General features: G+C 35.9%; 1 protein-coding gene across 2 annotated transcripts in view; it reads right to left on the reverse strand.

The window, feature by feature from the left end:
* PDE4D (phosphodiesterase 4D) overlaps positions 1-24,891 on the reverse strand; it is a 395,151-nt gene that overhangs the window by 346,726 nt on the left and 23,534 nt on the right. Inside the window, exon 1 of one of the 2 annotated variants that reach the window (XM_085326467.1) lies at positions 1,597-1,679. The exons of the other annotated variant lie outside the window; for it this stretch is intronic. Coding sequence (XP_085182593.1) covers positions 1,597-1,652 — 56 coding nt within the window. The 5' untranslated portion in view covers positions 1,653-1,679. Of the gene's footprint in view, positions 1-1,596; positions 1,680-24,891 lie in introns of those variants that run through there. 2 annotated transcript variants of the gene reach the window in all.

Here is a 24,891-nt window from a genome sequence, read left to right on the forward strand (position 1 = left end):
ACTAGTATACAGATTATTCAGTAAAGACCAATGGTTGGAAGTCCTTAATATTGTTGGGGTTCGTGCATAATTCTGAAGTGAAAATGAAATCTCCTAATTTCATTCAGTTCTGTTACGCACACAGTTACTTAAAGGCACAAGTTTCAAAACAAATATTCCTTAGGTATAAAGGCATATTTGTTKTCCCATCCTTTTCAAAATATAACAGTATTATTCTATGAAAGGGGAGCCTTTTACTCTAAAACAGGTCTAAAATTAGTACTTTGAATAACAGCAGTTCTTTTGATTTTTTTGCTATTACATTTTGACACACTATAAATTAATATGTTTGTCTTTGGTTCATTTTTTTTCTTGGTGATGTACCCAAACACTTCACTCACATGCTTACCCTAGACATCCTCCTCTGCTGTTTCTTATTTATTATGCTGCATACATATTCATTTTTGTATCACTGATTAATCCCTAAATTTCTATTACCATTTGCCTAGCAAATGCATCCTCTACTAGATTTTCACATACACAGTATACAAATACATTCTGGCTACAGATACACAAATATTAACAATTTAGGCACACATAAACAATCTGCAATGCACATACAGGGTTTATACCTGCCACATAGCTGCAATATAAATCTAATTTCAAATGCAAATCAACTTAAATAGAAATAAATCCATTCACTGCTTAGAATACAAGACTTCTTTTCACTGAGCATTTTTTACTTGCCTTTCTTTAAATAAGATTTTTCTTTGAAAAATAAATAAAGGAAAATCTCACAAGAAAGAAGGAATAGAGCATGTAAAGATATCAGGACCATCAAAGCAAATACGAGTCTATTGTTGAGTTACAGTAATCTCATATGCATCATTTTGAAAAGAGTAAGTCGAGTAATGAAATTATGATGCTGTTTTACAGAAGATGTTTGTAAGAAAATGAATATCTTTCATAAATTTGCTCAAAAACACATGCCTCAGAAATGATCCAGTAATAAAAATGAAGCRTGAGTGAAACAGTTAACACAGGGATCCATTTCTGCCTTTCCTCTCTTTATTCTAGTGACAGTTTTAATTAAAATCACTATTTCATATACAATATCTATTTCCATCCATTCTTCTCTATCTTGTCCTTCTTAATTTGAGCTCTATTAAAAAAATAAACAAACCTATGTTTTAAGTTTTTGAGTTTGAGGGCAAAGGGGCCACAAATTGACCTGAAAAAAAGAAAGAAAAAAAAAATCTCTGCTCACTCACTCTGGTCTGAACAGCACAGAATCAAATAAGTACAAGGCCTTCCTAAGACTCCTGTTTGAGTTTCTAGGGGGAGAGGGGGAAAAGGGGTCAATTACCTAAGAAATCAGAGAAAACAAAATAGTTTTTGTAAAAGTAGATATGTTTATACCTTACATCTCGAACATAACTTACTATATTAAACTTCAGTTCTGAAATTAATTTGAATGACAAATTAGAACTATTAAAACTCTCTCTCTCAATCTGAGGGATTCACTCTGAGATTAAAGAAACAAATATAAGCACTGACAGCAATGCTCTGTAAAGAACAGTAAGCCTGACATTTCATGACAACCTGTTCAGTGCTTACCAGGTATGTGCCACGGTGAAACGCCGCTGCTTTGGTATGTTGCTATTCAAAAGCATCCTGCGTAAAAGCCTCGGAGAATTTCGAGGAGAAATAACTGGAGATAACCGGGGAGAAGCAGATGAAGACTTCCTAGATGTCCTGAGTTTTCCATGTTGCAACAGGTTTTCCCTCAGGGTCTTCACAAGATCTTCATTTAACCATGGATTTTGACAATGTGAATTATCTACTTCAGGAACAGTCAAGGTGTCTGGACTTGTCTGCTGAGCCATGTTTTTCTCAAGTTTGTTACTAAGATCTAATACAATCTAATACTAGTTTGACTGCTTAAAATATTTTCTTTCTAAATCAATTTGAAAGAAGCATGCAGAGCTTCAACTCAAGCTCAGCCTATTCTGCTTTCAACATGGTGTCCTCAGCGTCTCTCGTTTAGATAGCAATCTGCAAAGAAAAAAGCAAGCTAACTCCTCCGCAGAGACCTATTAAACATTACCACTCCTCTCACAATCCTGTTGCCAAAGATCACTTACTAGCTATCATAGCAAGTGAGCATGGGAGGAAGAAACTGCCTAGCACAGCCTTTGTCGGAGCTATAAAGCTGCCTGTTAAACTATTGGAACTAATGTGCTGCAGCTGCTTGAGTGACTTCTGGTTATGTACATAAAAAGTGCTGGAGGAGGGCTCAAACATCAGATGCAYGCTCATTTTGTTCAGTTATTCTTTCCATCTGCTTATTCCTGAGTCTGCAGAGAGGTTGAAAGTAAGAGCAAATGTCTAATAATCCTCTTCTGTTTTTTCCAGGATTTTCAGTGTTTATCTCTGTGGTCTCAGTTTACAAATGAAGATTACAAACTTCTCTATCTTAAGATAACAAGCAACTGCTACCATCAAATTGTGTAAAGGTTTCCCCCTGCCTCAAAAAAAAGGCAGGTGCTTTAGAATCCCTTTTCTTGTACATCTAGGAAACACTAATACTTTCTAGCTCACATCTTCCAGAAATACAAAACAAATGTGAGGCTAAGATCTGCTTAAAAAAAAAATCAGATTATAACAACTACTGATAGCTGTTCAATGAGGTATTTTAACTCCTTATCATATCATGACTTCTGCTTGGGCTAGGAAGTGCCTTATTTCTGTTCAAAGYTGGTAATGAAACAAACTATCTAACGATACTAAAAGAGAATCTTTGTATTACAAAGCAGCAAAAGTACTTACATTTATTTACTATTAAATTTCATTTTTGAAATATCTTTTTTTTTTCATGGCATTATGCAAGCAAGATATTGCTGCTGCAGTTTTCTGATCCAAAAAAGCTTTTGCAGTCAATCCTGTAGTATTTTTTTAAATTGGAATAACTAACTACAGCTATTCAGAAAGAGGATATTTTTTTCAAACACTCATTTTTTTCATGTCTGATTGATAGTGGACAAAGACCTGTAGAAACTGATGGGAAGGTTGACATTTACTTAAGCTTAATACATTACAGCAACGACAACAAAATCTTTTCAGTTATACCCATACTTCCTGTTCATCGTACAAGGACGGATGATCATCCTCTTACGAGAGATTTCTTTTTAACAGAAAAGGATTGGCTATGCATCATTTTCATTTGTGCATTTTTCTTTTTTCTTTATCTTACAATGCAGCATTCCTTTGTGAGTAAGAATTTGGTTTTAGCAGCAAACGTAATGTCCAGGTTTCACTGCTGTGAAGGGTGCTGGAGCACAAGTACAGGGCCATGTGTTAGAGGCAAATTCTGTTTTCTGTCTTGAGGTGAAATCAGAAATCCTGCAAAAGCAGCTCTCTATCACGACAGAGAGGAATCACCTCCGCACTTAGCAGCAAAGCCACACTGCATGATAAGAGTTAGGATGAGAACATCATGATTCTGACAGAAGTGGAGCAGAACTGCATCTGAAAGGTCAACTTACATTAAGAACGGCATCGTTATCATGTGTCAGCCCCATTATGTAGATAAGTTTAACCGTACTACGTCATATATGAAATTTGATAACAACGTATTTACAAATTTAACTCAATATTGGACAGTGCTACAGGAGGCAGAAGTCATTGGGCATTCTGTTTCTGTATATTTCTCCAAAAATGTGATACAAGATTTAATCAGTCTATGAAAACTAACACTAGCCAAATATGGACTAAAATCCAGATATGATTACAATTACAGAAACAGAGCTTAAATTAAGCTTCATTAGCAATAAAATTTAAACTGGAAATGAAGTGTTAATCACGAACAGAGAAAGAATTAGAATTAAATCATTACAGCATAACTAAAACAATAAATGCTTCCATCTCTTTTCCACTGAAAGAGCAGTACATATGGCGCTGCCCCCCAACAGGTAGGCAGCATAAGCATTTTCAGATTTTATGCTGCTTATCTGATCCTTAGGAAAAACAAAAATTTTACTTCTCTCTCTATTACTCTATCTATTATTTATTAAAAATGCGACCAGTTCTATGTGAATTCAATTGTTTTTTCAAACAATATACTTGGTATAATGAAATTAGGTTCTTTTATGCTATGAAATACTGCCACCTTATGTCTACTCTAAAGCACAGTTTTAAGCCAGCACCACAGGAGTCGTCTTACAAAACTAGAGAGCAAATCTTTTGGGAGATCAATGAATCAATGAAGTCAATAAGACCATTACCATTGATTTCAAGGGACACAAGGATGATTATAGAACAGAAATGTTTTAGTCAATAGACTGATAGTTTTATTTCCCCTGCTCCTAAGAATAACTAAAACTAAATCCACAAGAATGACTGTCTTGACACACGTTAATAGGTATTGAGTGGGTGTGCCTCATATTCAGTGAGATAACATATAATGTAGCTATAAACTTTTTTTAAGATCACTAGAATAAAGCCTTGACAGAAAACTATCCCATAGGGAAAAATGATCATTCCCAGTTCCTCTAGCTACATAATGAAATGCTACTAAAAACAGATTTTTTTTAATAAAGACAATGATTCATTAATGAACACTCTTACTGGGTTGTCTCTTAACATACCTGATTTTCTTACTAACAACTATTCTTAACATTAGGAAGTCTTGTCAACTGCTTCCCTGAAAAAAAAAATCTTCAGGGTAAAATCAAAAGGCATTTTTCCTCATATACTGAGAAAGGAAAATGCAGGGCACATCTTAAACTGCTGTAGGGTTTTTAATCATTACAAAAAATGTACTTTTAATGTTTTTTGACAGATTTGATTCTCTGGGCTCTTCTCTAGTCCTACTAGCAAAAGGAGACTGCTGAAAGCAGGCTGTTRAATTCCACCAAAAAAAGATATTTACTGCTTCTTTCAAAACRGTAACATTTGAGAGCTTATATACAACCTTGTTCTAAAGGTAATGCTGATGCTGCTTTAAGCATGTCCATATTGTATGTCCCAAGTGCATTTTTCTTCCCTTCAGATTCAATATTCTAATTTAATATATTCACAGTTAAATTTAATTTTGAAGGTTTTGCTTAGTCACAGATTCATAGGTTATATCATGATCAGATTTAATCCAGCCTACTATATGTTTCACTAAATCAGATTAAGGCTCAGAATGAAAGCACAGAGCTAAGATCTCTTTGCAACAGAACATCAATATTACAAAAATCTGGAAGTAACCAGTAGCTTGAGATCCTCCTGTTCTATTCTAGTTACAACTTAAAGATACTCAAATATAAAATTCAAGCATTCAATTCTTATACTTTTCAAAAAAATTGTCATGAAATATGGTCATTATGATAAACAGACTTAAATATCACAGTCTCACATTTCTGTTAGTCATGAAGACTAGAATCAGCTATAGCACACAGAGAAGAATAAGCTGATAAATTCTACAACTAATACTGTGCAAGATTAAACATGGGTTGATATCATATAAAAGAGACTAAAGAAGGATTAAAAAGTAATTTCTCTGTTACAACCATTTCAAAGACAGAGGATGATAAAGTTACTTTGATATTATAACTATTAATCAAAAATAAAATATTTGATGAGATTGCAACTATTTTTAATTACTTTTAACACAATACACAAACAGAGTTACAAGGAGGAAAAGAAGTATTCTATATGAAACACAAAGAGAATAAATTATTCAATATATTAAACAGGATTAAGGAGAGAATTCAAGATAGGAGTGCAAGTGAAAGAACAAACTTCTCAGGTGCTGCTTCTTTGAGAGCAAGTGGATCAAGATCATGGGATACTTTCAGCTGGTAAGGACCTCAGGTCATCAAGTCTACTTTCCTGCTCAGAGCAGGGCCAGCTGTGAGGTAAGGCCATACTCAAATACCAGAGCACCTAAGTGTGTGCAGAGCATTTGAAGAGAAAAGAAAACAGAAAGCCAGACAAGGTGGTGAAGAGTGGGTGCTACAATCTGGTTTAATTTCCTGAAGCAAATAACAACACTGTGAATCACTATTCTCTGATAGAGGAAAGTCCTGGTTCTAGCTGAGGTAGAAAATAAGAATCTTGGTTGATGCCATGATTCTCATTTAGGAAGAGAGGTTCATGTGTGAGCTGAGGAGCACAGCAGTGGAGGAAGAAAATAAGGATAAAAGAAGCAGCAATTAACAGATGACAGGAACACTTAATAAAATGTTACATACTGACAAAGTTTGCTGAAGAAAATCAGATTTTGTTAGCATATGTTTCTTATAATTTGCAAACTCTGCTAAAGAGTTTATTTTCACAGAATCAAGAATTACGACCTGATGATTGCATTACAGTGTACCTCTTTATAGGTGCATGTATTGTACTGTATATTTTTTTACCAGTTAATTTACAAACCAAAAACATTGAAAGAGCTGTAGTGCTTCCTCAGTCCTGATTATTCAGTCCTGAATTCATACATTTAAAAACAAGTATAGTACATAAAAATGACGGGCAGCGGTAGATTTAGAACATCTTTTCATAACTTGAATCCCAGTGAAATCTGCAATTGGTAAAATATAGATACTTTATCAGTATGATTCTAATACCTGCTAGATACCACACACTCCAAGGGCTGATGTGACAGTCCAGGCCTGTCCAAATGCGGGTAGTGCTTACCTGTCAATCTGCCTAACAGCTGCGCTCACTACCTACAGAGCAGACCATAGCCACCATGAGCTGCAACAGCGGACCAAAAAAACCTGTTAGCTGCAAGTAGCATAGAAATGGCAGGAATCATCTGACAAAACTCTTTGATAGATAAAGGTACAGAAAATGTATATGCAATTCTAAAAAATCTAAGGGAATTTCAGGCTATTGCATTAATTCTTCATATCTGATATAGGTAAAGCATTCTGAGATTTCATATTTTATTTTCTATAATGTCTTAATATAAAAATGGCACCTAAAATGATCAAATCAGGTCAAATTTTCTATTTAATAGTCAGGTAGAAGTATAGTAGAAGAAATATTTAGAAGCACATTTTCAAAAGAGAGAGCAAAAAGAATGAATAGCTGGTGGCACGCCCAAACTGAGGCATAATATGTTCACCATGTCAGCAAAGCATTTGCTATTACTTAAACTTTTAGAGCATTTCTATTCTTGAAAGGTTCCTAGGAAGAACTATWTTCATAATTTCAGCTTTGTCTTATAACTCAGTAAAGTGAGTTTGGGTTTTTTKTTTTCCTTTTTTTTTTTTACAAGAATCACCAAATGATTCTTGTACTTACTTTTTTGTTCGTGGCACAAACAACATGGATAAGAGAGCACAGAGTATATGACAGTAAAGAAAACAAGAAGATAAAATGGCTACTTTTGGCAATGTGGCCAGTAGTCCAATTTAATAAAAAATGCAGAAGATTTTGCGATTCATGCACAAAGACTTCAGCAGTATTTTATGAAAATGTCAGAGTAAACACTTRGACAATGTTTTACAAAACAACTTACTAAATGGAATACAGACCCACAAAAAAAGCTGCATACCCAATAGAAATATTTAAACAGAACAGCGCGATATGTTCCTGAAAAACAAATTGAAAAGATTATTTCTGAAATCTTTGCAAGCTTAGAAAACTTTCTACAATTCATTCTAATAAGGAGAATGTATTAAGGACATTTTCAAAATTCACTTTGTTTCTGGAACAAAAATCTGTAACCCAAAAGCTGTTTGAGGCCAACCACTGCTAGCCTGCAACTATTGCAGTAAATGGTCTGTCAAGTAACTCCAGCTTAAAAACACGCACATTCCCATATGTACACACAAGAAAACAAAACAAAAAAAGTGGGGGAAATGGTCATCTGAAGAGCAGTCTAATTGGTATTTGGTTAAATCATTACGTCAACAATGTATAAGATAGCCTGGAGATTTCCTTCTTACAAGACTAGATGCTCTTTCACATAGGAAGAAGGATTAAGAAAAATTGGTCTATAATCACAAACTTCCATTAGAAACAGTTGTTGACACAATCCTGTCTGATTACACAAAGGAAGCTATCAGTATTGGGAAATAAAATGGCTTTACTATATCAGCCCTTGGAAAAAAGGTCTCAGCAGAAGTGACACAGGTTAGAATATCTAACCAAAACTTCAGACAGGTAAAAGCACCATTTCTTTAAAAAACTGATGTGCATATGGTAAAAATTTTGGCTTACCAGAAAAAGACGCATCATTCCCCACACATACGCATTTACAAACAAGTGAATGACCTCATATGACAAATAAGAATAAACAGAATAGCAGTATCTGTAATTTCTAAACAATCGTGTAAGAGAACATTTCCTGCGGTAAGATTAAGGGAAATTAATGTACTTTTACACAATTACAAGAACAGACAGGAGCATTAGGCAGCGTTCCTGCCCCTGCAATGTATAAAGATATCTGTTAACTATTAAAGTTAATTGTAATTGAAGGAGATGGCCCAATATGAGCAGAAACCAGCTGTAAGCATCAACTGCTTTGCAGAGCAGTCATGAGGAAAGGGGAAAGGAGTGGTGGGGGACAGGGGCAGAGAAGAGAAGGAGTGTCATCCCCCCGGCCCCCCATAGCCCCCCAGTCTGCATTTGCTGTGGAGATGGGCTTCATTAAAAGGTGGAGCAGCTCGGCAACTTGAGGCTGTACTCTTAGATTCCCGAGGGCTACGCCTGTGACAGGCATGGCTTGAGCTTTTGGAGACGATAAGACTATAATTTTGCCTGTGGATGTCAGTGAATGCATGACGACTTTGTAAAAATCTAAAGATTATAAAGTATCACCAGTACTCAGCAAAGAGTACCCCAGTGTTCCAGATTCCTAAACCTCGGAGTTTATTTCTGAAGCTGGCAGGAGCAATCGTTCTTACCAAACTAGACTGAACCCAGGCTCTCCAAGCATGGCGGTTAAGATGGGATATAGTGCACAAATAAACAAATACATTTCTGAGAGGTCAAACACACACACAGAAAGTTTACTTAGAAAGGAACCAAGGCCATCTGTTGTATTTCAAGTAATTTGTTGTGTTGATTATGCATTAAAAGCTGGGAGGAAGTCAAAGAAATATTTACAAAATGTAGAGAGATTATAAAAAAAATAAATCTAAAAGTCTAAAATCAGACAACATAACTAGTCTATTCTCTGCAGTTAAGCTATCATTTAATGAAGAAAATAAGTACATTAAAAGAGAAATCAGAGCTACTGAGAAAGCACTAATACAATACTTTTCAGAATTTGGAGATTTCTACAGGCTTTTGAACTTATGAAAGGCCCAACACAAGCTTATTATTATAAATCATTTTTAGAACTATCCCATCATTGAAAATTATGACACAATTTTGAATAGATAAGGAAACCTCTTATGGAAACCTATTCACACATTTTATTTAAAGTCACTTTCAGGGTCTCTTCTACAGATGTTAGAGTTGTCATTTTACATATYTGTTAGAACTGGAATTCAAAAAAAATAAGGGATTTGCTTCTAGAATGTTACTAAAAACTCACATCAAACATTAAGTATTTGTGTATTTGCTCTCTTCACCTTAAAAAGTAGGAATCAAGTGATTTAAGGCAACTTCTCATGGACATAAACGGAAACTGGATTCTACCCTACTGAAAGCATACAATCTGAAATACCATTACTTTCTTCTGCACGTACAGCAAAAAACCTTCAAAAATCCTACATGCTTTTGGTTGTATATCGCTTCTGAGCCTTTACTATAAAAGGAGATTTTTTTTTATAGGAACAATATTATTTGTCCTAATAACTGCCCAAAGATTTGGGGAAATTTTCCTTTAACTTCTGCAAGGAAGAAACTCCAAAGTAGAGCACAATACACAGTAGAGAAAGGTAATACAAAATCAATGCCTTAAAAGAAAATAACAAAGTTACTTTTTGAGTGCATSTATTAAAGACATCCCAAACCATTTMTTGGTGCATTGTATGGCACATATAATTACAGAGGAATAGAAATATATTATGACTAATCACAAAAGTTAAGCACAACTCTTCTTAGATACCCTAAAGTACTGCAAAAGCATTTAGAGTTGTAAATGGTCTATCAGGTAACAGGCAAACATATTTAGTAGGCCTTTAAAATCAGCTTATGGACTGTTCAAAACTAGTACCATTCAGAAGTTTTGTGCCTGAGTCTATTGACTTCAAAAGGGTACACTGCCAATAGGTAAAGATGTTAAAAGCAGCTTTCACTCAAAACTTAACCAAAGGCTTGATTTGTCACTTCTTTAGTTATGTGCATGGACGCATTCAAATTAATGAGATTACACATATTCTGGATAGCATGCTTAAATGAGTAATTTCATGTAGAAGTAGAACAGTGAAATAATAGAAGAAATCATCAGTCCACTATCACTCACTACAGGAAAATCCCTAAACCAGAAACAGTTCTTAACTATTACAGAATTATACACATCTGTGTCAGCACTTCATCAACAACTTTAAGGGACATCTCTTTTTTTGGAGAAGTTAATGTTTCAAATCTGCTTATCAGATAAATTAATGGTAACATCCTTTTTTCATTTATAAAGTTGAGGTTTTCAAAGAGATAAAAATTTTAAGATATTTATAGAATATGTTAAGCATCTGGATTCTGTTAACACCCCTGAATTACTGACTGAAACCAAAGCAAACTAACATAACAATTTCAATTAGACATACAAAATTTGAAGCTAAATCTTAAAATACCCTTTCATCTTAGATAGGACTGTCTTTTTAACATTAACAAAGAACACATATAACAGCTCACTAAAATGTAGTTTACCATTAAGTGAAAAAGGACATGTTTGAATTTAGAAGTGGTTTTATGAATTTGAATGTAAAACATGAAATCCATTAGCTAAAAGTCCAAAGGCAAGTCCATGAAGGAACATCATAGGATTTTGTGGTTTTATAATTCTGTTGTTTGCTGCTTGTTTTGGCAATGCTTGTTCTTATTATTAGATTTCAGATAATTAGATAATGTCATGAGATTTGTATTAAGCATAAATGTAACACTGGGTCTATTTATACCTTGACTCTAAAAACAAGAGGAAAAAAACCTAAATATGAGAGAACTTCTTGAGGTTATATTACTTTCACTGACTAAGGCAACTTGGCTTAATGAGAGCTAACTCAATTTTTTTAGGAAGATTTACCTTCCCAAGTTTTATCGTCCCTGTTTTTTGAAAAGAAAACATTTTACAAGTCGTGGGCACCTACAGCTTGCAGGGCCCTGAATGCACTAATAGGCCCTGGGCTATTTGGAGGGCTCTCCAAYGCAAAAGAAATACACCTAAGTTTCTCTGAAGGCAGTAGGTTAGAAACTAGTTTCTTCAAACTGGCCTACGTATTTAAAAGCTGCTATATCTGAGAGCCATTTTGGGGAAACCACAGACTGTCTCATGTAGGAGAAATTTGTCTTTTTGAAAAGGTTATCAATGGTGGCTCTACTTGAAAAGAGAGCATGTAGCTCACTGACATTCCTTCAGAAACTCTTAAATTTGAGGGCACTGGGGCTAACATGTTGAGTTAGAAGGGTGGCTACAGTTAGTACAATGCTTGCATTCTGGGATTATTGCTCCTTGCCCTGATAAGGATCCAGAGTAGTTATATACTAGAGCCTGGAAAGTGTCTGACATATACATGGATATTTCCTCTTCAGTGAGGTTAGAATATCTTTAAAGATTTGCCAAATGTGGAACTTTGTCTGGGTATAAGCTGAAAAGTCTCTTGCTATCAAAGGATACTGGGACTAGATACCTCTTCAGAGAAGTGAGAGATTAAAACTGCCTTACCTAAACATCTGCAGTAACCACAGAACTGCATTTAATATACTGTTTGCATAATGAAGTCCTGTAAATGAGCTGGCTCTCTGAGAATCATAGAATCGGTAAGGTTGGAAGGGACCTCTGGAGATCATCTAGTCCAACCCCCCTGCTCAAGCAGAGTCTCCTACAGCATGGTAGACAGGGTTGCATCCAGGCGGGCCTTGAAGATCTCCAGAGAAGGAGATCTTCACAACCTCTCTGGGCAACCTGGTCCAGTGCTCCGTCACTCTCACAGGGAAGAAATTCCCCCTCATGTTCAGGCGGAACTGCCTGTGGTAAATSAAGGCTCCTCCTGAGGTTTGGTGGAATGAAAAGAAGACTAACCGAGTCAGTAGCTTTTTGCAATATCTCATTAAAGTTGCTGATGTAAAAATGAAGGGTAGCAGAAAAATATATAACTTCTCAGCTGAAACATCACCTTACATTCCTTTGTGAACACTGAGGCTCTAGTCTGTCCTTTTTAGYGTCAATGGCTTTCATTAGTGACAAAGAAACTCACACCTCCATGGATCTTTTTAATAGCATTTTTTGTTTGTTTCTAATGTGGCCATGGAAGAAATCATGTTTTGCCAAATTAAATTGTCAGGATTCAGGAGGGCAGAGCTGATAAACCATGTCATCTCAAACAGCGATAGAATATGTCCACAAATGAGTGAGATGAACCTAAGGAGASTGCCAAATATCAAGAAAATAAGAAAGACTCAGTCAGACCAAGGATACCTGAGTATCCTATATCCAACAGCTGCTGAGAATAAATACTGATGGAAGAGTAGAAGACAAGAAGCAGCATGCAATGACACTTTCTCTTAATACCCAGTTTCCTGGCTATTTGCAAACCTCATATTTTCCTCATAATTTGCAGTGTTTGGGATCCTGAAGCAAACTATTGCCTTTTTATTTAATAGTTCTTAATGGATATTTCTTCTGTGTGTTTGTCCAGTCACTTCTTAAACCATCTAAACTTTCGGTATCCACGGTATCTGATACAAAGACTTTCACAACTTAATCAGAAACTGCATAAAGAGTAACCTATTTTTGTTCACTCGTAACAGGAGATACTGATATCTTTAGACCTCTAGATCTTGCATTCAACTCTGTGGAATCGGCTGGTCTCAATGTTATGCTTTCTTAGAAAGATGTTTCTGAACTGTCTGAAGGAAGGAAAGATAAAGACTCTCTCCAACAGTTGRAGAGTGGTGATAGAGTTCAATGCTGGGATACTGACTACACCAGAAATGGCAGTATTCCTTTGCAAAATAGCATCTAACCAAGTGGTCCCCAAAGTAGCCTAGCAGAGAACTTCGAATACAAGCCACGGTGGGCAAGATGTCAGAAAAAAATGATTGTGACGCCTAGGGAGCTTTCCTTTGATCACATCTGGATGGTTACAGAGGAAGATTAGAAGGGGTTACAGGGAAAGCAGAGGCTAAGAAAAGCAAGAGGTTAAAGTGCTGTCACTTCCCAGACTCCAGGGCCCTCTGCACAGATGGATATTGTAATTCCTAAACTGCTTCAGATATAAATGTTCCTCATGAATCCCACTTTGCAGAAACAATGGCACAGTCATGAAAAATGGTCTGGAAAGACCTCTGCATCTCCCATCTCTAGGAAAGGACCTGGAGCTGGGGTGTGTGTGGTGCTCTGACAAGGCATATGTTACCAAGATGAGGCAGTTCAAGAAATGAATCATAGGATACCCTCCATGTGTACCTATACTATAACAGTATATAGTACATCTATATAAAATATATATATATAGTATACATATACTATAATGCTTAAAGGGCTTGGGGCGGGTGGTTCCTGCTCAGCTGCCAGAATGAGTATCCAAAACAAGCCTCTCCTGACAGCCTTTCAGATCAGACAGTCTTGGAGCCTAAATGGAAGAGCAGAAACAGGAAAACGACTTCTGTGTCCTGAGAATGTATCTTAGATCCTTCTATTATCACATACAATTGTTCTTGAGAGGTGAACCCCTAAAAACACTGTTAGTATAAAAAATTCTCTAGCAAGGCTATGAATAAGCATCACTGTAAATGTGCACGCAGATAAACACTCAAAAGAGAAAAAGTACCTAGGAAAGGGCATATGAAGAGTGTTACACAGAGGAACTAGAGTGAAAAGCTGAAAGTCTGAGAAATAGCAGAGATGGTGCAAGAATAAGAACGGTACYGAAAAGTTAGCACTGCCAATTTTGCTAAATGAACAGCCAGTGCTTTGGACGTACCTCAGATGAAACCAAAATTCTGATGGGATGTTTGTGTTACTGTCTATAGATTGTGAATGTCATTATACTGATGGAGAGTTTACAACACAGCTCTGTATAACGCAAATCCGRGGGAACCATGATATGTCCAGGACAGAGTAAGGTGTGGGTTTGTGCCTACAACCCGATTTTCAAAGTCATACGATGATTTCACAACCTCGTCCATCCACACAGACAGAACTCTTATCTAGACAATCATTATCTTCCATCCTTTTTCCTAGCCTTGATAAATACAGTCTTGCCAGCAATTCAGAACACTGTTGAAAAGAATAATTTCTCTAGTCAATCACTTTGCTATAACACCCTACTCAATCTCCTCTCTCCATCTCTGTTCCTTTTTTGCTGATGCAGACTGCCTGCCTTCACTTTCCGAACCCTTTTCTGACTATTCCACCCTACCTCTTTTCTTTCATCTTGCTGAAATATCAACTTCTGCTTTAGATATACATCCCTCAACACCTGCATGTAACTAAATGCCTTCAAGCTGTCTCCAGGATAGTCTTTCTCTTAGGAGAAGCTGCCTATAAAAATCTGCAAATCTTATCTCATTAACCACCTTCAAAATTTCCTTTGTAGTAATTTTAGAAACTTGACAAACTAGGCTACTGAACACAATATCTATTGTAACTTCATATTCCCTTTTTTCTCTATCAGTCTATTATATATTCAAACTGTAAGATCTATTTGGCAARGAATGTTTTTTGGGGCCTTTTTGTATTTTTTAATTTTGTATTTAATACCACGATTATAGCTACCACATAATAAAGCAACATAAAGAATGAGCAAAAAAAAGCAGTGACAATTTTATTTTTTCAAGAGTACTTGAAAAAAACAAGCCCAGAGTTCTGTTAATATCCAACAAAGTATAATGATCTAGAAGTACTAAACAAATATATTAAAATCAATTACAATCAGCTGTAAGTCAAGCCCATGCTAGCTACAAAGCTTACTGTAGGAAAATGCTCAAAATTTATCAAAGTGGATACCTGGAAACACTTGGGGAAATACAAGTAGAAATTCCCCCTCTAGTGGATACCAAGAATAACTACAGAGCTACAGTAAAAACAASAAAACAGACCATCAAAAAGCTGGGTCTTTTACAATTCATTAATTATAACAAATATATTTATATAATGAACAGAACAACACACTGCAGACTAATTTGATTTCAATAATCATGAGCTGAATTGACTGAATGATTTTTTAATAAAAAATTATTATTTAAAATCCACACTCCTGCAGTTTCTCTGAGCTACAGCCAAGATCTACAGCCCCACTGAGYCATATTCCGTACAATTACAGAAGCAAAAGCTTCAATAAGCAGCTCAAAATTTAACTGATATTATAGAGAACAGAGAGGTAAGACAAAGAGAAAAGAGGAGTGTAAGAAAACAGAAATTACCATCACATAAGGCAGTAATTTACATGCAGTAGTGATTTATCAAGATTTTTAACACAATGCAGGTAAGAAAAGTTTAAAAGAGGATTTCAAGAACAGTGAAATAAATATGAAATATATCTTTCGATGTTCTAAAGATAGCTTTTCGCAAATATAAGAAGGAGAAAAAGAAGAATATATTGTTCTAATCTAAGGCATTAAAAGCTCATCTGTCAAAGCCGAGTGTTAAACTCTTGCAATGTAATAGGAGATCATTAGTGAGCTGAACAGAAGTAATGAAGGATTTTGGAGGGGAAAATAATCATCTTATATTTGACGTGATACAGAAGTGAGTGTCACAGGACTAGTGCAAAGAAGAGGGGACATAAAGAAAAACTCTCTCTTCTTTTACCTTAGTAAATGGAAGTTAAAAAAAAAAAAAAAAAAAAAAAAAAGTTTTTCAGTTTTCATGTCCGAAACTACAAAAAGTAATATATAATGATAAGATTGAATTGAAAATGTCATCACTATTACAGGAAATCCTACATCTTAGAGTTATTGTTCAGCTTTAAAGGATTTTATACCTAATTTTCTGGAAAGCCAACACTTAAAGCAGTGCTTAGTTTCAATTACCAAGAGCTGCAGAGGCTTGTACTTTGCAGTCAGTTCCAGTCTCTCGTCCCTCAGCCACTCACACTTGATCACAAAGCCCACTCCCTCTCTCTTCAATCTTCTGCTCCTAATTTGGGGTTAATTTCAGCCTCTTCCCTACTCCAATTTTCCAGGCTGCAGCTGCTGTTTTCCCTGTTAATTTTTGCCTTCTGAACATAGTCAGAAATTACAACCTGCAGTCTGGATGAAGAGAGGCACAGCTGCAAGTCCGAGTGCCTGAACAAGAGAGAGGCTGGAGCTGATTAGAACRAAGTCCTTGGAGAGGAGGATGCAAAGCAGAAATTGCTCAATATGTTCTAAATAAGACTAGCAGTGTTTATTGAATAAAATCAAATCCTAGAAGTGTGTAAAATGTTGCACACAGAGAATTGCAAGGTAGTCCCAAATTGCTGGAAAGTACAGATCCTTAGACAAATGCAGTTAATTAAACCACATCTTCTCCAGCATTATCAGTGATGCTTCATCCCAGGTAAATCATAYCTGCATGTAAGCACAGATCAGAAAAAAAAAAAATGCTTGGTTGGTACTTTCTGTCTGAAAGAGTAAAATTTGTACATTTCCAACCGAGTTCACGATCTGGTGCCCTGCCATACACGCTACACTGGGAAGCATGCCGTCTGTTCAACACTCTTTCTTCTTCCTCACAAGAAATCAATCAATGCCTAGAGCATCACTTTTTTCAGCTGATGAAACTGAAAGCACTGAGGGTGTCATTGCTGGTGTGCATGGCCACATAAGGTGACTGGAAGACGAGAGGAAAGACATATCAGGCCAAAAGACACGCTAAGCGGCAGGCACTAGGCTACAGTTGAGGAATATACTTCTAGCTGAGCTCCACTGCGTGCAGAATAAATACACTACACTGGCAGAGTGCTAAATTTGAGTCTTTTAAATTCGCAGTAGAGTACCATTGCTATGATAATATCACAGTCCTGGCAGGGCATGGAGGTTGCAGTTCAYAGAAAGAGAAAGCAGGGCTGCTATCCAGGACATACATAGGCTGGAAAAAATGAGTGGATAGGAACGTCACAAAGTTTAACAACAGCAAATGCCAAGTCTTGTATCTGGGATTGAACACCCCCATGCAATGAGGGCAATGGGTGTTGAGCTAGAAAGCTGCTTTGCAGAAAAAGACTCTGGGCATCCCRGAGGGCATCAAATTGAACATGATTTGGCAGTACGGCCTTGCAGCAATGAAAGCCAATCACGTACTAGGCTGTATTAGTGTGAATGTAGCCAGCAGATCGAGGCAAGTGATTTTTTCCCTCTTGAGACCCCATGGAGAATACTGTGTTCAGTTTTGGGCTTCCTGGGATAAGAAAGATGATGATTTACTGCAGTGAGTCCCGCAAAGGGCCATTAAGACAAGGCTGAGAAAACAGGGCTTGTTCAGCCTTAAGAAGAGAAAGCTAAGCAAAGAGCTTACTGCTGCCTACAGCTACCTAATAGGAGGATATAGAGAAGATGGAGCCAGACTTTTATCACAGGTGCACAGGAATAGGAAAAGAGGCAACTGATACAGGTTGAAACATAGGAAATTCTAAYGTACATAAAGAAAAAAAACCTATCTCATGAGGTTGGTCAGACACTAGAATAGGTTGCCCAGAGAGGTTGTGGAAATTCCTTCCTTGGAGATATTCAAAACCCAACTTGTCATGCCCTAAGCAACCTGCATTAGCAGGAGGCAGGACTAGAGATCTCCACAGGTCACTTCCAAACTACATAGCTTTATGAATCCATTTGCTGTCCTATCATTCACCACTATGGAACAGAAGATACTTTTTTTRTTAATTCAAGTATTCATAATTAGGTTGAGCACATGATAGTACACCGCCAATACAGAAAACCAAAATGTTACCAAAGTGACAACATTTGTTATTTACAAGGTATGCAGCTTAAGTAAAGATGAGTTCTTGTTGTAAAGAACAGCAGAAGGGCCAAGTGAGTCYAAATGATTGAACAATGATACAGTAAATGAAATTCAGTGTAGATAAACATAAAATGATGCACATAGGAGAAAAAAAATCTACACTTCACATCATAGAGAAATCAAGGACTCTGAAGTAACTGTTACTGGTCAGGGTAAGATCTTGCAGTTATGACAAATATCCCAGAAAAACAATAGCTTAATGCTTAATGGGGACTAAAAARCACATCAAACATCAGGAATTATTAGGAAAGAACAGAACAGAGAACATCATAATGTCACTGTATAAATCCATGGCTCATCCACACCTTCAACACTGTTCTGCAGCTCTGKTCCCTTCATCTCAATAAAGAATGTAAGACAACTAGGAAAGTTTCAGAGAAGGAAAATAAGGATATCTCATAGGTATGTAACAGCTTCTGTACAAAGAATATGTATGCAAGGTAGACTTTTTCATCTGAAAAATAAAAGCAGGAGAGGGAGGCAAACATGTTCCAGATTATGTATGGAGACAGAGCATAAGAAAAGTACTTTGTTCTGKATTCTGATTGGAGAACTGGGCATAAAATGAAACTACTACAGATTGAAGTTCACAGATAAACAACTTAATTCTTCATATAATAAACAGTCAAACCATGGAACTCCTTGATAAGAGTTGCTGTAGATACCTAAAGCTTACAAGGGCTTAARGGGACTCTACAAGATCATGGAAGAGAAATCCATTCCATGTTGTTAACTGGACAGAAATCACAGCCAGCTTAGAAAATCCCTGAGCTGAAAATGGCTAGAGGATGAGTCTTCAGTAGACATGTGCTTGTGCTGCTCTTTCCTAAGCACTTGCTGCAGCCACAGTCAGAAACAAAATACCGTGCTTGATGAACCRTTGGCCTGACCTCAAACAACTGTTCTTATGAGTGAAGGGATGATGGGATGGATGGAAGAGGGATGGGGAAGACAGTGGGAATGCTGAGAGAAAGACRGAGAAAGAAAGCAGTGTGCAGCCAAATAATAGTTAAAATACATGACAACATGCAAGAGGGAAAGCTATTAGAAAAGAACTTCTGAAASATAAACTGCCCATAGATTTGAAGATGAACAATCTGAGTGTAAACTTCATGTGAAGTGGGGAAAAAAAGAGAGCGAGCAATTGCACTCGATAATATGTTTGGGAAAAAAATGGAAAAGCAACAGGAATAGACTTGTTTAACAACAGTTTTCAGTGGAGATAAAAATGGGCAGACCAAAAGAAAAGATTGCARTAGATAAGGGAAGACATCAGAATAGGCATACATTTTGCTTGTAGAGTCAGAACCTGAGACAGTAAGGAATTTAGGGACATGCTTTAAAGAAAAGTGACAGAATTTGAGAATGCAGTTTTGAGAAAAATTATGACCACAAAATTACAAGCCTGAAAGACTAGATACGCTGAAGTACCRGGGAAGAAAGACAGAGTAAGGAAGACAAGCCCATGTACATTTTTGGAATAGCATGATAAAAAGCTGTAGTGATAACCCTCACCCCCCAACAACAAAGTGACTGCAAATCCTGTTTCTTACAAAGGTGCTACTTTTTAGTCAGCTTCRATTCTGAACGGCCTGAGAGTAGTTTTAAAAATAAATCTGGACTTGAATATCTATGAAAGGAAATTATTTCAAGGGAGAAAACAATACTATAGAATAAGCTTGTTGGGATAAAAAACAATAACAATAATGCAATCATTCTTGAGGAAATAGAAGCTTTTTAAAGACTTCTAATGATGATGCTGTATTATTTCCAAACTATCATTTCAAGCTAAAGCTTTTTAAAAATCTGTTTTCCCCTCCAAGATAATTGCCATCCAAGAGAGCGTTGCACAGCAGGAAAGTCTGATCTTTGAAAAGCTTGTTAAATGAAAAAAAGTACAGAAATCTAATTTTAAAGTCTTTCGAAYGCACTTCCTACACCACTGCCTCAGATTCTCATGCATTTCCTGTCTTCAACTGCAGTGACCGTATGGTAACTGAAATCCTATTATCCTGACATAAAGGGACAGGACTTTGGGCTTGGTTTTGGCTCAGGTTAGATTTAAGAAAATCTCATTTCATGTTTCCAATAATGAGACGCATAATACAGTAAAAATTCTTTCCYATTCTTTATCAAGAAGTTCTTCAGTTTTCATACTTAAAACAGGAAAGATGACAGATCAGGAAGATAAAGCCTTCTCTTGGCTTATCACAAAGACTGCCTTTCACAAACACACTTTGTTTTTTTTTTAACTAAACATTTGAATCATGCAAAGGAATTCAAATACCTCTGGCAAGGTAGCCTTCACTGSATCTGAAAATTTGTTTAGAGATAAGAAAATTACCTTTATAAATAACACATGTTATAAGAAATCCTTTTATTAGTGCCAATGACAGGACCTTAGGYGTTCTCACTAACCACCAAGTGATAAACATAAAGTGATGCACATCCATGAAATAGGTCTAGAGAAGCCCCCTTCCGTATCTTGGACAGTGTTATCAGTAATAACTGAAGCTTTTCTTTTTGTTACCAGTACCAGGAAATAAAATCAACATCTTGTTTTCAGACATCAGTGTAAAAAATTGCTCTGTGACTTTCTGTGGCATTAATTATGACATTAATTTTTAAAACTTCAATTTTCATTGTAAAAAGAAGCCATTATTCAAATGTACATCCCCACAAAAATAAATAAGTTGCTGATGTCTGAGTGATCTCATACAAATGAAAGTACAGGGGAAAAAACATAGTGTTCCTGAAGATTTGCAGCCAAAACGCTAYACCGCTGACAGACAGGGCTGATCATGCAAACAGCTCTGACAGCATTTCTTCCGTGGGGTCACAGAATCTGCCAGCTGGCTTTCGTTTTTCCTGAAATTCTAAAGACTGYGGCCACACATATAAAAATGAAAATGAAAGACATGCCTAATCTTCAAAGATAACTCCATGCAGTGTTAATGAAGAACAAGAAAAGTCCAGAGATCTTGGCGACTGCATTTTCTCCAGCTCTTCTGTTTCCTCCTCTTTGTATCAGTTCTACAGTAYGAAAACAGTAACATGCAGCAGCGTTTACTCCAGTTTAACAGCAGAGGGGGCCCACTCCCTTAAGAAAGATCAGTTTTATCTGTTCTTTGACAAAGYTGAATGTGTCTTTCACATTACAAACCAAATGGAAAGATTGAGGAAACAGTTTCAAATATACAATGGCATAAAGCGACTGTGCATTGAAAATACACAAAGAGCTATTTTAAGTCCTACCTTGGAAAGTGAAAGAGCTCTGATTTCATGTGAAAACACATTCTAACTAAATTGTTTACTTGTTTTAAAAATAAATGTGGAAAGACAGTCAAAACAATAAAAAGRAAGGAACTCACACAAAAGGAAGACCAAACACTGTCTTCATATAAGTAGACTAAAATTCACCCATTGATAGAAGGCAAGCGTGAGTGTCCCAACCTGGTGAAGAGCCTAGAAAAAGTAATTGTCTGGGGGTTATCAGTGTGACCTGGGAATGCCAAGAAGCTATTTGTGCTCTGAGGAGGCATCAGCTTCATCAGGACCAGCACATGTGTTGGAGAGCAGTACAAATAATAGCAGTGCGTGATTCAGACGATCTTAGGATATGCTAACACAACGTGTAAATACTTTAAATATATTGTTTTGATGGATTATTTTTGTACTTTCTTATTCTACAAAAAAAAGTAAAATAACAAAAAGCATAGGATCAACTTCAGCTTTCAGATACATTTTGGAARGTATTTTGCAATAGACTCAAATTCATTTTCCTCACTGCCTTTTTTGAAGATAAGAATTATAAGGAATTACAATATATCTGTTTGTTTCTTATGTACTCAAATGTAATTTAAAAGATATGAAAGTAATACTGCCCTGAAGTTATATATGATAACTGTCTTACAGATAGAGCCAAAGCTTATCAAAATCAGTGGAAATCTTTTAATTGACTCCTTCAGCTTTGGATCATGTTCTGAATGAATCATTTCATGAACATTAGAAGCAAATAAGACCACAACCTATACCCTGCAAAGGAGCTCAGTGGTACTGTGGAGATCAAATCAGTTGACCATCTGATCCCACCAAGAATTCACAGAAATCTTTTTCTCTCCCATTCTTGTCCTGAAAATGTAATTATCCTTCCATAAACAAACAGTGATTTTTCATTTTTCTTTCTTTTCCCTTCATACACAAACTGAAGTAACACAGTCTTTTTATTTCTCTGGCACGGTAAGCAGTCTGTAACTTTCTGCGAGCTGACCTCTTTGGTCCACCGTATATTTAGGCTAATCCTATACAGGTAAACAAAGGAAAATAAGCATAACACCACAAAATACATAGGCCTGCAGATTGGCCTAGCATCATAAGGAAAAATTATTGGCCCAAATGACTTAAATGTTAAAATGGTAACACAATAGTTTCTCTTTTTTTAGGTTAACATTTCCAAAGTTTAATGTTATCATTTAAACAAAAGTGTATCTTATTTTGAATTGCATATACTTATCCTAACAATAATTTTTAAATTATTACGTTAAGTTAATCGAGTTCTTTTGTCATCAAAATTTGAAAAAATTATTATAGCAGTATATATTTTGTAATAGAATCTACTTGGAGTTTTCGGGGAGGAAAGGTCCTTTAAATGAATATTTAACAAGGTTCAAATTTTTTCTAAAAACTGTCTCTAAAATTCTAATTAAGCATAACTTTATCAAAAACAGTTTACGACAAACAACAGCATAGTATATTAAAAGTACAATAAAAAGTTATTCAATATAATATTAAACAACTTTTTCTCTTAGCTGAATCAATAAAGATAACACTCTAATAAGTACTCTCCAGTTGTGAAAGATGACAGTTAAAATGTAAAAGACAAATCGCATGCACATAAAAAACTATTTTGCCAAACAACCCATTTGAAAGATATTCAAAAATGCCCTTTTGTCCCTTTAATTTGTCCCCGCAATCACTATCWGTGACACTGGTCAAGGTTATAACAGTTCAATTTACAAAGTTTATTATCTTCTCCTCAGTGCTCACACTGAAATACAGTGTCCCCAACTACAGCAGCCCCAGGCACTAATTTTTAAAATTAAAATCAAATAAATTACATAGAGCATTTGTGCATTAGGTACACCATTGAAGAATAATCAATCAGTTCTCCATATAATTAAAAACATAAAACCCACAAAATTAATTTTACRAAAAAAGCTCCCTTTCTAACTATATATATACATATTCATGGAATGGTTAGAGAGGTGAAAGAAGGCTTAGGGGAGATTTGTTAACACCAGTTTAGAGCCTCAGAAAATTAAATCAAAACCAAATTTTATCAAAATCATTATTTTTATATGGGTGTCTATTGGACATCCATTACAGAAAGTAATAAACATTTTAATGGAAAGAAAAAATGTTAAAAAAGCAAGCAACACAATTATTTAGAAGTGTAGAATATATTTGTTTGCAGCAGCCTTGCCACAAGGGCRAGATATCAATAGCCAAATGCCAGAATGACTGCAGTAAAATAATAATTTAAAAAACAGGGAAATACGCATTYATAGAAGTTATAGAAGTCAACTGTCAAGCAGAATAATATCTGTTACAGATATTTAGAACCGAGTATTTCAAAGTCTCTGCTTTGCAGGAACCCAGATTCTTCGGTACTGTAATTAGCTGCTGACAAAATTCTTATCTATAACCAAGTACTGGTGAAACAGAAGAAAAATCACAAGAAAAAGCAAACTCTCGCTTAAGCTGCTCAAATTCTGAAACTGGGTCTCTTTATTCTTCAAACTGTGTACTTCCACCTCTTCCTCTGTACCAGTCCTATCACTATTGCAATTGTACGGTGACTTAGGTCAGAAATTTGAGCCAGCTGAAACTATTCCCACCATAAATACACTCAAATCTCAATTAGTTTACAAGCGTATTAATTTCCTGAGGCAGTTTGTTCTATAACATCTGTGTTAAAGGAGGCAGTTGGAAAGTAGATTTGTTTAAGCTCCTCTGAAACTACAGAAGTTCAAGAGGGACTATGGCCGTGTCTGAAGTATTTTACCTCTCTGCAAACTTAGGGTTTTAAAAAAGAGTTTTCTATGATGAATAAAATCTTAAACTTCTGCAACTAAATATTTTTTAATGGACCAATACCTTCTTTTGACAATTATAGAATATTTTGTTTTAATTTTTATTTTAGGGATATTTATTATAACRGGGCAATTTGAGACATAGAATGATTTCATTGGCAAAAGTTTAAAGCAATCCTTTGAAAAAGCTTCTTCAAAATTAACAGAAATAGGCCTTTTCCCAGAAAAAAGGGGCTTGGGTTCAGAAATTAAACATTTCTCCACTAAAAATCTGTGATGGTTTTGAGGCCTAATGAAACTAAGTTTTTGTGATCAAGCTTTATAATGCTTGCTGTTTTCATTACAACTAYGGAACACTTTGGCCAAACTGAAAGGCAGAAATTGTAAAGATATAGAAAGACAAATCAACAGCACTCATTTTTTTATAAATTTCACAACCGAGTCACTGATGTAAGGGAGAAAAATTGTGTTTGCAGCTCCACTAAGCTGACACATTGTGAACTTTACATCCAGAGAATACACACAGAAAGAAAATATTTTTAAATGTCTCAACAGCATTTAAAAGCTTCATTTTGAGGACATACTGCTTCAGACACCAAAGTCARTCAACACAGACTAATAAAACCTACTTGCCTAGGGGATGTAGGTAAGCAGGTTTTCTTAGTTCTTCTGTTCATTAAATTTTTTGGTGAAGGCTAGGAAAGGATAGTGTACAGT

This window comes from Rhea americana, unplaced genomic scaffold (genome assembly GCF_003343005.1).
Source record: "Rhea americana isolate MKP2758 unplaced genomic scaffold, rheAme1 scaffold_13, whole genome shotgun sequence".
Lineage (NCBI taxonomy): Eukaryota > Metazoa > Chordata > Aves > Rheiformes > Rheidae > Rhea > Rhea americana.